The sequence below is a fragment of the Cervus canadensis genome, chromosome 8 (assembly GCF_019320065.1).
Source record: "Cervus canadensis isolate Bull #8, Minnesota chromosome 8, ASM1932006v1, whole genome shotgun sequence".
Taxonomy (NCBI): domain Eukaryota; kingdom Metazoa; phylum Chordata; class Mammalia; order Artiodactyla; family Cervidae; genus Cervus; species Cervus canadensis.
The window spans coordinates 55679694-55693166 of NC_057393.1; the positions used below are offsets into that span (position 1 = coordinate 55679694).

General features: G+C 52.3%; 1 protein-coding gene across 4 annotated transcripts in view; it reads left to right on the forward strand.

Moving 5' to 3' along the window:
* Positions 1 to 13236, forward strand: part of RASSF4 (Ras association domain family member 4) — a 34585-nt gene extending 21349 nt beyond the window's left edge. For 2 of the 4 annotated variants that reach the window (XM_043476293.1, XM_043476294.1), the window contains exons 4-11: positions 710 to 843; positions 2203 to 2294; positions 3466 to 3623; positions 8355 to 8456; positions 8739 to 8790; positions 9391 to 9512; positions 10349 to 10446; positions 11696 to 13236. In XM_043476293.1, the coding sequence (XP_043332228.1) occupies positions 710 to 843; positions 2203 to 2294; positions 3466 to 3623; positions 8355 to 8456; positions 8739 to 8790; positions 9391 to 9512; positions 10349 to 10446; positions 11696 to 11756 (819 nt within the window). In that variant the 3' untranslated portion in view covers positions 11757 to 13236. The other 2 variants (XM_043476295.1, XM_043476296.1) reach the window with 2 other exon arrangements.
* Positions 13237 to 13473: the final 237 nt, after the last annotated feature.

Consider the following 13473-nt stretch of genomic DNA (forward strand, 5'->3'; position numbering starts at 1 on the left):
CCTCAGGGTTTGGCAGCAGGTGAGTGACCATGCCATCTGCAGACCTTGGAGAATTAGGGCTGGTCAGGGAAGCAGGCTAGGAGCTGTTGTAGACACTCTGAGTGTGTGTGCCACTGGTGGGATGTGGGACAGGCCATATCCCAGGTGGTGAGGAAGGCAAGACTGGCCCTCAGGAAAGAGGCCAGCTTGGAAATCTGGGGATGGAGACCATGCTAGTCCCACTCAGTTCTAGTGGGCATGGGATCCAGCGCCCTTGGCACATTCCCAGAAGGGCCAGGTGACCGTGGGCCCCCTGAGCAGGCGCGGCGCTGGGCGGAGAGCCGCCCTGTGTTGCACCGGTGTCTGCCCAGCTGTGCTTCCCTGGAGCATGCTTCCTTGCCCTGTGTGGACGTGCCTGCCGGACAACAGCTGCGTTCCTGTGGGACTCCTGACTCAGCGCCCTGTCCCAGCCCCTGCGCCCGAGCGGTGGAAGGGCATGCCTCAGGCTTCCTCTCCAGCCCGGGCCTTGTGCCTTGGAGCACAGAGAAATCCGTGGGCCTTCCCCTAGAGGAAGACGGGACCCCAGGGATGAGAGGCTGCATGTGGGGGCCTGAGTGCACTGGGGAGTCCCCTGGGCCGGGGCTGACTTCTGAGGGGGGTGTGAGGGTGGTCAGTGACCCCTGAGTGTGGCTGCTCTGAGAGGACAGGCTGAGTGTGTGGGTCCCCACAGGAAGAAGGGGCTCTGATCATCGAGGGGCTCCTCAACATCTCCTGGGGACTGAAGCGGCCCATCCGGCTCCAGATACAGGACGACAGGGAACGCGTGCACCTCTCCTGGACAACCGGACAGTCCAGCTGCCATTCGTGAGTGCCCTGCTGGGTGGGGCGGGGCCAGCTGGTCTCCATGACAACCTGAAAGTGCTGCTTGGAGTGTGTGGGGCCAGGAGGTTGATCTCTGCCTCTGAGTGGAAGCCCCATTTCTGTTTGGGGCGGGAGGTGGGAGTGACCCTCAACCCGGTCACTCCTGTCACCGCTTGACTGCCTCAGCCCAGGACCTCAGCTGCCAACCTGAAGCCTCATCCCCAAGTGGTTCTTCTCCATGACAACCAAGTCACCCTCGCTCCTGGAGAGCAATCCAGGCTGCCCTCCCCTCCACTTGTGCTTCTCAAACATTCCTTGTCTGTAAGAGAAAGAGGACCCCCAACACTGCCTGCAAGCCAAGCCTCTCAGCATCTCCTGTTCTATCCTAAAACACACAAGTTTAGCCTCCAATGGCTCTGCTTTTATTTCAATATCTGAATTTATTTTTACAAATTTATCAGAATTTATTTATATTAGATTTATTTGAATATATTAAGAACATTTTGATTAGGATAAAATGGTTTTCTACCTGTCTTAACAGACATTTGCCTCTTCCCACTTCACACCCAAAGACGGGCAGTAAGCTGCTGAGTTACGCTTGCTTCTATACATAATAAATCCTTCTAAGAGTCAGAAATTCAAAACATTTCCCCTTCAAAAATTCAGTAAAGTTGCTGCTCTCATGGCCCTTTGCATGTTGACGCCCCTGGTGCATCTCCAGGTGTCCCCAGTTACTCAGAGTGGATTTTGAGCCTTAGAGCTTCGCGTTTGGATGGGCTCCTTAGAAAGGAGGGTAAAAGTGGTCACACGAGCAGTCTCAGACAAGGACCCTCAGAGGCCCCTCAGTGCTGGCTCCTCTGTCTACTCTTCCCACGTTCCCTTTCTCGGTGTGGCTACTTCCCATTACGCCCATCCCTCCTCCAGTCCAGCCCTGGCCACCCTGGCTTGGAGTCCACCTTTCTCAGAGGCCTGGAGGTTAGGCCACTCAAGGATGCTGCTGCCCTACTCCCCCAGGCCAGAGGGCAGGCCAGAGAGCCCACTCTGCACATGGCCCCAGAAGCCAACCGCCTCGGCCTGGCGCCCAGCATGATTACTGTGTGTGTTCCTCTGTCCTACCCCAGGGCCTAGGACAGGCCACTCAGGTCTGCAGGGCAGACTCCCTCTCCTTCCTGCAGACACTGGCAATCTTTTGCTTTTCTTTTTATCTTTTACATTAACTATGTGTGAAATCCTGGCCTCAACTCAGCCTGTCCTGCTTCTGGCCTGTGTCTGGCCCACAGAGGTAGCTGGCCTCCTTTTCTTTGGTCTGAGCTCCCTTTCTCTGCCAGCAGCCCTCTGAGCACCATGATTGTCTCTTTTCAGGAAGGAGCTACCTGTTCAAGATGGCAGAGTCACTGCCCAGGAACCCAGCACTCAGGCTGGGCCCCGGGAGGAGAGTTCCAGAGACAGCTCAGGTCAGTGGGGCCTCGAGCAGCCCAGGACCCAGTCTCACTTCTCTGAGGTGGTGGTGGGGCTGGCTCATGACCGCCATCTCTGGAGATCAGCTTTGTGGAGTAGCAAAGAGTGGCTTTGTGTGCCTTCAAGAGCGTGTGTGCTAAGTTGCTTTGGTCGTGTTTGACTCTGTGACACTATGGACTGTAGCCCGCCAGGCTCCTCTGTCCGTGGAATTCTGGAGTGGATTGTCATTCCCTTCTCCAAGGGCTCTTCCTGACCCAGGACTGAAACCCACATCTCCTGCACTGCAGGCAGATTCTTTACCAGTGAGCCACTAGGGAAGCCCTGCTGCTGCTGCTACTAAGTCGCTTCAGTCGTGTCCGACTCTATGTGACCCCATAGACGGCAGCCCACCAGGCTCCCCCATCCCTGGGATTCTCCAGGCAAGAACACTGGAGTGGGTAGCCATTTCCTTCTCCAATGCATGCAAGTGAAAAGTGAAAGTGAAGTCGCTCAGTCCTGTCCGACTCCCAGTGACCCCATGGACTACAGCCCACCAGGCTCCCCTATCCATGGGATTTTTCCAGGCAAGAGTACTGGAGTGGGGTGCCATTGCTTTCTCCAGCCCCTGCTAAATCTCTCCTCAGCCCACGGCATTCTTATTGACTTCTCACCCAAGGACAAGGAGGTGGAGGCTTCCAGAGGTGATGTGGTTGTCTGAGTCCCTACAACGTGCTGCCTTCTGAAAAGGAGAACGTCTGCAGAGAACATGGCTCTCACCTGGCCCTGCAGGCCTCTGGGACCTCTTCCCCACCTGCCAGGATCCATACCTGGGTGTCTGTCCTCTCTGCACCCTCCTTTTGGACTCAGTGAAGGGCTTGTCCCAGAGGGCAGGGCTGGGGCTGTCAAAGTCCTGCTCTGGGTTCCTGGAGTTGGAGGCCCAGAGGCTATGGCCATGTGGCGTGGTGACACAGGTTATCCTGTCTGGGGTCACCTTTCCTGTCTGCAAAATGGGTATCACACTGGCTGGACCCCAGCCTCCATCCCAGGGACAGCGTTCACACTGCTGTCTCCTGCATCCCAGCGTGCCAGGGAGCCACACGTCACACGCAGCACCACCATGGAGGCTGTTCTGTCACTGCGGCACACCCCTGCCCTGAGCCTGACCCCCTTGTCCATTTCTCGCCACAGAGCCAGTGGAGGATGACGAGGAGATCCCACAGCTGATGCGGACCAAGAGTGACGCAGCCTGTGTGATCCAGAGGCGGCCCAGGAGCCGAGCGCCTGGTGAGGCCCAGAGGATCCGGCGACACCGCTTCTCCATCAATGGGCACTTTTACAACCACAAGGTGAAGTCCCAGTCTGGCCTCTCCCCTGGGCCCTGAAGCTGAGGCATAGGGAACTAGCCCCAAGCACCATGCAGTCATTGGACCTTCTGGAGTGGGGGCCCCTCGAGGGTCATCCCTGAATTCACCCTCAGCAAACCCTGGTGGGCTTCCCAGGTGGTGCTAATGGTAAAGAATCCACCTGCCAATGCAGAAGACGTAAGAGACGCAGGCTGGATCCCTGGGTCAGGAATATCCCCTGAAGGAGAGCTTGGCAGCCCACTCCAGTATTCTTGCCTGGGAAATCCCATGGACAGAGAAGCCTGGGGGGCTACAGTCAAAGGGGTTGCAAAGAGTCAGACACAACTAAAGCGACTTGGCATGCATGCACAGCCCTGGTATACAGGTAGGGCTGTGCCGGTGTCCTGATGGAGAAACAGGCTCAGGAGGACAATTGTCTTGCCCCAAATAACATTTCAGTTCATGACCACAAAGCTTGTATTTTTCCCATCACACGGTCACTGTCAATTCATTCTCACAAATTGCATGAATATTTGGAGAGTGATGCTAAATTTGTCTTTAACAAGTCAATTTTCTATAAGGTTTCTACCCAAGGTCGGTTCATTGTTTCATGGGAATGTCATGTCCCCTACTGCCAAGTCACTTAAGCCAGCTAGGTCGCGGTGTGCCCTGGAGCAGGTGTGATGGGTCCCAGAGAACTCTCACAGCTCCTGATTCCCAGCACTTAGCCTTTTGTCCTAGCCTTTTGTCCAAGTATGTATTGTACTGACCTCAGGAAAAAAAGATCTCCTTCCCCTGATGACATCATTCCATAAACAAACCCAACTGTAAAAAGGAGAAGTGGATTGTTGCTATAAACGGCACACATGGCAGTGTGGGTGAGGCCCTGAATGGAGCGTCCTGTCATAGAACACATCCTGCAGCGCTGGGAAGCTGGAAGCCGGGATTTCCAGGCTCAGCAGCTGCCCTTCCTGATAGGTGGTGGGTGACTCATGGGATGGGGGGAGCTGGGCAAAGGGAGGTCTTGGGTCAGATCTAAAGCACAGTCGCACAAGTGAGGTCTGAGGTCTGCTCGGAGCCATTCAAGCTTCTCTTGGGGTGCCCTGCACTTGGGTATGAAGAATTCAACAAGGCAGGCTGAAGGGACCCTGCTGCATCGTCAGGACCTCCCTCCACTCCACACTAGGTTTGCAGGGAGTGTTAATGAGGAGCAATAGGTTATCTTCACTGAATCTAGGAGGGTGAGTGCGTCAGTCACTCAGTCATGTCCAGCTCTTTGTGACCCCATGGACTATACTCTGCCAGGCTTCTCTGTCCATGTGATTTACCAGGCAAAAATACTGGAGTGGGCAGCCCTTCCCTTCTCCAGGAGATCTTCATGGCCCAGGGATTAAACCCAGGTCTCCTGCACTGCAGGCAGTTTCTTTACCATCTGACCCAGGGGAGCCCAAATCTAGGAAAACCAGGAGTATCTGAGAGCAGTTTCCTCAGAGGGGGAGGGGGAGGCAGGGCTGAAGTTAAACAGAGGTTAAGAATGTCTGGATTAGCCAAAGGACCAGCCATCTAACTTGGGTATTCTTTTTTTTTTTTTTTTAAACATGGACCATTTTTAGTCTTTATTGAATTTGTTGCCATATTGCTTCTGTTTTATGTGTTTTTTGGTCACAAGGCATGTGGGATCTTAGCTGTCTGCCCATGGGTCAACCCCGGCCCCTTGTATTGGAAAGCAAAGTCTTAAACACTGGACTGCCAGGGAAGTCCCTGACTTGGGTATCCAAAGGGGTTTAGTCTGCAAAGTGTTAAGTAAGCACCATTTGCTAATATTTGAATAAATGTTGATATGCTATTTTAAGAGATTTGAAAATTTAGAAAGATTCTTTGCATGGATTTAGGCTCATTCTAATTCTACATTCCTTAAAAAAAAGAAAAAAAAAAAAGGAGGTTTTTATGACTCAGGGTACTGAATCGTGGGCTTTATCTTCAGTACATTCACCTCTCCTCTAAGAGGTGTGTTGGGCACTTTAAACCTTACATTAGTCGTTGCAAACGTCACAGGGACATGGAGAAGTCTGAACACCCTGTGGCCTTTGCAATGAACCGAAGTGAACAGTCAGGGCTTTCATCAGTCTTTCACGTCCCGTGGTGCCATCCTGCCAAGAAGGGCTTCTTAGCCAGCCAGTCCTACACTCGACACACCAGCCAGGGTGGCTTTACCCCAAGTCACAGATTTACCTGCGAAACGTGGATCCATTCTTCCAGGCAAACTGGGTACCTTCGGGGACATGAACTAGTGTCTTAGGCATGTTGGACAGCTGATTCACATCTCCTGGAGGAGCAAGGGGCTCCCTCTTTTTCTCCTCACTCCACATCCATTCAGAATCAGTGTCCTTGGAAATCAGGTAACAAAGTACTTGAGTCACAGGCAACAATTAAAAAATAATAATAAATTCCTAGAATTAACTTTCTGGAGTTGTCATTCCAGGTTTTATTTCTTAGAACTGTACACTACTGCTCCACTTAATTATTTTCTAAAACAGTTCTCACTCACAGTAATGTTGGCTTGATTTCCAGAGTGGGTAAACTTGGTACCTGTTTTCAGTTCTTTGCCTGTTAGACTCAAGTGTGTTCTATGAGGGAGAAACCACTGTGGTTAGAGACAGGAAAAGAGCCACAGGACTTTTGTTCCTACTTGGAGCTGGTCGGTCTCTCTTGAGAAAAGAGTTCAGGCTGAAGAAACACTGTGTCTTGTTGACATGACCTTTCTCCTAGAGATAGCCTGACTCCTCTGTTTCATATTTCTTAGAAACTGAAAGTTTAGTTGGACTTTCTGTATCACCCAGAGTCATTCTACATCTCAACTGTGGAGAAAGCAGGTTTGGGTTTGAGGCTGGCTCTAGTACTTGGAGATCAGCTGGGGACACTGAACAAAGCCCTCATGTACCCTGAGCCCCAGAACATCCTGGGAAAAGCAGGGCTAGGGCCATGCAGGAGGAATGTGTAAACTGGAATTTGGTTTCAGAAAGCAAGGAGGAATCCTAAACCCTCCTCCCTTCATTAACTGATACATATTACTTGGGTATTTGTATAGCTGCTCTTTCTGGGACTTAGGGAACATAACTTTCATTAGATTCTTCAAGAGGTCCAATTACAAAAGGATTAAGATCATGGTTTAAGAGGAATACACTTAATGACACAAAAACATATTCATGATACATTTATATTAGTTAGCAGATTATGTGCAGCATGATTCCATTTTTATAAAAACATATGTCTTTATAGGTATAAAGATAAGAATGGAACATTAAAGTTTTAACAAGTTATCACTTGATAGTTGAATTACAGATCATTTCAAATTTATTCTTTTTGTTTCTCAATGGTCGTTAAACTTGCTACAATAAAACTATATTTTAGCCAACTAGTTACAGTACTTAAGATATCAAAACTAATTTTGAAGGTTATTGAGTAGATTAAAAGTTATAGTACATATGAAAGCATGTTATAAATCACAAGACACAAAGGTTAAAAAAAAAATAAAGCAAGGAGGAGCTTGCCCACAGGGAAGTCAGATACGAAGGGAGGATCCTGTGCCATGCTGGTGAAGATAGGACTTGGGGCAGCTCTGCCCTTTCTAGGCAGGTGACTCTGATGAGCTACTAACCTCTCCAAGCTCCATGTACTCCTAAAGACTGTTGTGAGGATTAAATCAAAGAATCTATATAAAGTATTTAGCAGGTTTATTACCTGATTAGTGATCATTAAGGGTTTAATAAGCTTTAAGCTTATTCCCTGGAAATTCCCTGGTTGACTTCATGTATAGTGTCTCATGAACAAAGACGGGATACTTGCAAGAATATCACGGGCCCCCAAAACTGTGCAGAAGCAGTGTGGCTTGAGCATGGGATGCTTGGGAGGGAACCATGTGCCACATGTGCACAATGGGGAGGAGCTGCAGACATCACTGTCTAGGCTGTGGCACATGCTGTGATACAGTACTGCTCAAAGTTTACCCTACGAATAGCATCTCGGGACATTTTCCTCAAATGCGGATGTTGATCCGGGAGTCTGCACCAGGGGGCCTGAGACTGTATACTGACACAGCTGGTCCAGAACACACTTTGAGTTGCAAAATGTTTGAAAGGTTGTTCCTTTGGGCAATAGGGTGGAAAATGGATCGAAAGGGCTGAGACTGGAAGGGAAAAGTTGGAAAGCTGTAAACAGAGGGCCTCACTGCAGGCAAGCTGGGAGAATAGAGCAAAGTAGACAGATTTGAGAACCTTTAGCCTTAGAATCAGCAGACACGTGGTGATTTGATTCTAGACAGAGTAGAGAGACTCGTTCCCCAACGCCTTGTGAATGAGTCTCATGGCCCTTGTTATTGTTCAGTCACTCAGTTGTGTACAATTCTTTGCGACCCCATGCACTGCAGCACACCAAGCTTCCCATGGCCCTGGTTCCTAGAAAAAAGAATCTGGCTCTTATAGATCTGCAGGCATCTTTCTTAGAGGCCTCTGTAGGATGTGAGCTATCAAAGCTTCCCTGCTCATGCCTGGATCTGGCGCAGCTCGTGTGTGGATCTGTGTGGATGGACAGACACAGGTGATCGCAGAGCCCAGGTTCGCCTGCTGTCCCAGGCTGCTCAGTACCAGCTGGCTGACAGTATGCCCACACCCTGCCTGGTGTCAGCCCTGTGTCCCCTCTGGCCTCACCCTGAACCGCCTCCCCCTTCCTGTGCAGACCTCCGTGTTCACTCCTGCCTATGGGTCCATGACCAACGTGAGAGTCAACAGCACCATGACGACCCTGCAGGTGCTCACTCTGCTGCTGAACAAGTTCCGAGTAAGTCTGGCCGTGGGCAGCCTCGCCCCAGATGCTGGTGGTTTGCAGTTTTGTTGGGGAGGGGGCTGGCAAAAGCCATGGCTCCTAGTAGAAGGCTGAGCGAGGTTTCCTCTGCTGAGCTGGCAGGAGAAATGCACTGGGAATTTAAGCAGAGAGAGGGGAGAGGAGGGTCCCTGGGGATTTGTGTGGGGGGCATTGGAGATGTGGTTACTGCCAGGGGTCCTTTTCTCTCTCTCCTGTCTTGAAAAGCCATGGTCTGACTTCCTGTCATTACCTGTGCAGGTGGAAAACGGCCCCAGTGAGTTTGCACTCTACATCGTTCATGAGTCTGGGGGTAAGTGTCTGCCTTTGATTCCTGATCGTAAAAGCTAAAGTCCCCATCCATTTGGCAAGCTCACCGACTGAGCTCCTTCTCCGAGGGCTGAGCTGGCTTGTGCAGCGGGCACAGGGCAGGTGCCCTCCTGGCCTTGGGACACGCTGTGCCCACACCACGAGTAACCCTCCCAGGCTTATATCCAGGCACACTTATCCCTTTCAGAATCTCACCAGAACCCCATGGGGAGCCGATCTCTCCAGTAAGTTCGGTGAGGGGTAGGGAGGACTGTGCTTCTGGGTTTTCAGGATGGATGAGAAGCCCCTCACCCACTGAGAACTGCTGTTGCAGAGCTTGTACCCCACAGCCCTCTGTCCAGTGCTGCATGGCCTGGCCTCCCCAAGTCCACTTCCCATGCCCTGCTCCTCCAGCCACTGTTCCCCTCTGAGCTGGGCCTTCGCTGAAGGACACAATCCACATCATCAAGGCAGTGTCCATCCCATAACATCTGGCAGCATTGCTGGGGCCCCTGAACATCTGTCTTCCATCTCATTCCCATCCTGGAACAAAGAGACACGGTCCTACCACCCCATGAATTTTGTCTACTATGTTCTTTTTCAGAGCGGACAAAATTAAAAGACTGTGAGTACCCACTGATTTCCAGAATCCTGCATGGGCCCTGTGAGAAGATCGCCAGGATATTCCTGATGGAAGCTGACTTGGGCGAGGAGGTCCCCCACGATGTGAGTGGGGTTGAGGCATCTCGAGGCCTCTCCTGAGGGAGGGGCTGGGGGACAGCATGGCGGACTCCTGTGACCTTGGGCAGAGCCCCCTTGGGCATTGCTTCCAGGGCCCCCCGTGGCCATCACAAAGGTCCATCCCGTCTTAATGGTTTCATCCCGTCTTGTTCCTATCAGCCACCACCAGATCCATCAGCTGGCTCAGGGAAAATAGGAGTTGGGTCTTAGAAAACCATGGCCTGGCCTTTTCCATTCTTTCCAGACAGATGGAGGCCTTTTCCTTCATTGGAGTGTGTTTGTTGTTATTTACATTAAAAAGAAAAAAAAAACAGCAAAAGCTCCTTACCTAGGGTCTAACTGCACCTTATGGAATGGACCAAGTTTCTCAGGACATCTTGAGTCCTGAATGGGTGATGAGCACATTTCCAAACTCTGCTACACAGAATAGGCCTATAGGGTGTGGACCCCAAGAAGAAGGCCTGTGACCCTGTGTCCCTGGGGCCATTTGCAGGCTAGTGAGTTTCATTCCATTGTTAGAAACAATGGCATTCCCACCATCTCCACCCCAACCCCAGAGAACACCCAGAGTGAATCCACTCACTACTGAATGGTCTTCCTAAAATTCAGTTTAATCTTTCCTCCCAGGGATCACAGTTGCCTTTGGGGTCGGAATGGGCTCCATCCTCCCATCCTGGTTCACACAGAGCTGTGTTGGGGGGTGGGAGGAAGACGGGCAGCCTCTTCCTTGGAGACAAGATCCCGCTGAATCGGCCACAAGGAAAAGAAAACATTTTTGGCCTCTAATTTAAAGCACATTAAAATGTTCTTGGATTTTCTAGGTCGCTCAGTACATTAAGTTTGAAATGCCGGTGCTGGACAGTTTTGTTGAAAAATTAAAAGAAGAGGAGGAAAGAGAAATAATCAAACTGACCATGAAGTAAGCAGCACTTAAATAGCCAGTGGTGGGTCTGGAACATCAGGGCAAGCCTGCAGTCAGAGCACCAGGCCCAGGGCTGGGAGAGCTCTCCCTCCAGTTGTGCCAGATGTCAGTTCAGAGATGCCTGCTAACTCTGGCTCCCCAGGACCTCCCTCTGGCCCCTTGCTCCATAGTGACACCAGACTGGGGTGACAGCCTTCCACAATGGGGGCCTGCAGCCAGGCCACCCATCGAGCCTTGGCAGCCCGACCGTCACGGGACGGACACGAGCTGCTGAAAACTGGGCAGGAGAGTCGGGCAGCAGCACGGGCAGGCCCTGGCCCAGGGCTGTGCGTTCTACTGGAGACGCTGCCCTGGAAGTGCCACCGAGGGGGCCTGCCCGTGCACATTCAGCCTGGTCTGAGAAGTGCCCATTCACGCTAGCGGGAGTGCTGAGCCTGCCCCAGAGCAGCAGTTATTGGGACTGCCTGTACCCGCTGATGGTTGCAAGTGCAGGGGACCAGTTCAATGGGCAGGTGAGTGGGTGTCACCTGCTGGCTCCTAGGGGGAAGCTCCAGCAGGACCCGGCTGTGTGAGGTCAGGTCGCAAATCCCAATGGTCTGTCTCTCCCTCTGCAAGGGAAACTCGGTCCCAGAGTCCCTCTTAGGAAGGGAAGGAGGGAGGCCGCTCACTGTGAGAATCTGCAGTCAGGGGACTGTGTAAATCCTGGCTTCTGGCTGAATGATTCTTAAAAAGGCTTCTGTGTCTACAGTCAGGCCCCACTCAGGCAGCCAGCGGAGACCTCATCAGTGGGAACTGTGTCATAGAAGCGAGAAAGGACCTGGGGGTCGTCTGGTCTGGGTCTGCTCGGTGTGCTGAGAGGGAAGAGCCGCCCGAGATGAGGAAGGAGTCCACACCATGTGATTGTAGAGCCAGGGCTCGAACACAGGCTTCCTGACCCCCCTCTGCCACCCTGTCTAATCCAGCACGCTCCTGTCCATACTGGAGAATCTTTGGAATAGAAAGAGCATTCTCCTGTGAAGCTTGACAGAGTCTGCAACTCTGTGTGACTGCTCCTCGAAGCCAGTGGCCTCGCAGGGTGTGGGTCCTGGCTCTTCCTTGTCCTTGGCAGAGGAGAGATGGCGGCCGCTAATCAGCCGGTCAGGAGCCGTGGGTCTCCAGGCCCAGCATCTCTGGGCTCCTTTGCTGCGCTCCTCGCTCCCTGTCCCCTCTGGTACCAGTGTGTCCTCTCGGCTGTGTCTCCCTCCAGGTTCCAAGCCCTGCGTCTGACAATGCTACAGCGCCTGGAGCAGCTGGTGGAGGCCAAGTAGCCCACCAGCGCCTGCCCCTTCCGGAGCCCCCAGCAGCCAGTGCATACGGAGTGCCGGCGGCCAGGCCCTGATTGGTCACCCAGATTGGTCACACTGCCGAGGAATCCAGCTTCCGTGCTTCTCCCTGTCTACCTGCCTAGGTAGCATGAGTCCTATGGCCCAGGCCCTTGGCTCCAAGCTGAGCCTCTTGGGGCTCAGTCCTAAGCCTGAGGACCCAGGAACTTGCTGGGAGATGTCTGCATGTGAGATGGGCCTGGGCTTTGAGCAGCCCTGAAGCTGTGACCTGAGCCCAGTTAAGGAAATAGATGGCATGGCCAGTCCTGTTCATGCCAAACCTCTCCAACTCAGGGGAGCAGAACACAGTCTTGCTTCTAGAGCGTGGACTCCATCTGCTTTTCCAGTGCCTGGCCCAGAGCTACTGCAGAACCACAAGCCATTATCCTCATCAAACACGTGAACCACTAGATCCTATCCACCCTCGCCTCATGCCACCACTCAGAAACTCTGCTGGGAAGAGCAAGAATTGCCAGCGGGCATGGGACGTACAGTGCCCCCAGCTGTCACTTTACCGTGACGGGGTGCCAGGTAAAGCCTCTGATGTCCTCAAGCCTCTGATGGCACTCCATGAGCCTCGCATAGCTCAGTGCCCTGCCGGCAGAGGTCAGACCAAGAATAAGGGCATCAGTGGCCCATCTTCTCTCAGCGGCACTCACTCTGAACTTCACCTGAACACCTGAAGGGATTCTTATAAGGAGCTCGCTGCAAGAAACATGTCAATTGTATCACATTGAGGAGGTGACCCATATGACACTGAAAGGATGCTTCCAGGGTGGGTGAGAGGCCAGAAGATGTCCAGGGACTGCCGGCAGCAGCCTGGGAAGGCCATGCTTCGCCCATCACCGCTCTCCTCGGACATTCGTATGCCTCCTGCCCTCTCTGGGTGTGAGTCAATACTCCCATCAAAGGGCCGCCACTGGGAAAAACTGTTTGAGGAGAAAGGGCTTTGAATCCCCTGGGGTCAAATCCAGAACAATTTGGGTCTGCCAATTGATGGAAAAATTCTGGAATGAACAAGAAGGCCTTTGCAAAAATTACGCAACAGTTTACAGCAGTCATGTGAGGTGTTTGTCCAAAACAGAGCAAACGAGACCAGATTCTCCCCATGGGGCCCATGGATTATGGATTTAAAGGGAAAAACTATAAAGTCTCCCAAAACTAGAAAGTCATCATGAGTCAGATTCCAACTCTGCCGCATACAGCAGCTCCTCACCAGCACCCATAAAGAACAGAGCTTGGGAGCAGCTCCACCATTTGAGTCCACTGTTCAGGGTGAACCCCACACCAGGATTGTCCCAACCTGGCACCATGATCACAGAGGCAAGCGCAGAGATACCCAGGGGAGGTCTGCCGCAGTTTCCCCTCTCCTTTGTTAGCAGAGTTTCCTAGGTACTCAATAAAGGTGTAGCTACATGGAACCAAAGGAGTTAGGTCCAAGCTTTTTTTTCGCTTGTGTGTGTCTACCCTGACCCTCTGCTCTGACCTCTGAAACTTTTGTCCTACAGCACATGTGGCCAAGTTTGGTAGAGGAGCTAACGCTGAACCACAGCCCACCACTCTGATGCTGACATGACTCCTTCCTTTCCATGCATATCCTTGGGATTGGTGTGGGGCCTGAGGACAGCGACAGCTGTCAGGCGCAGAGGAGGAGGTCTGTGGG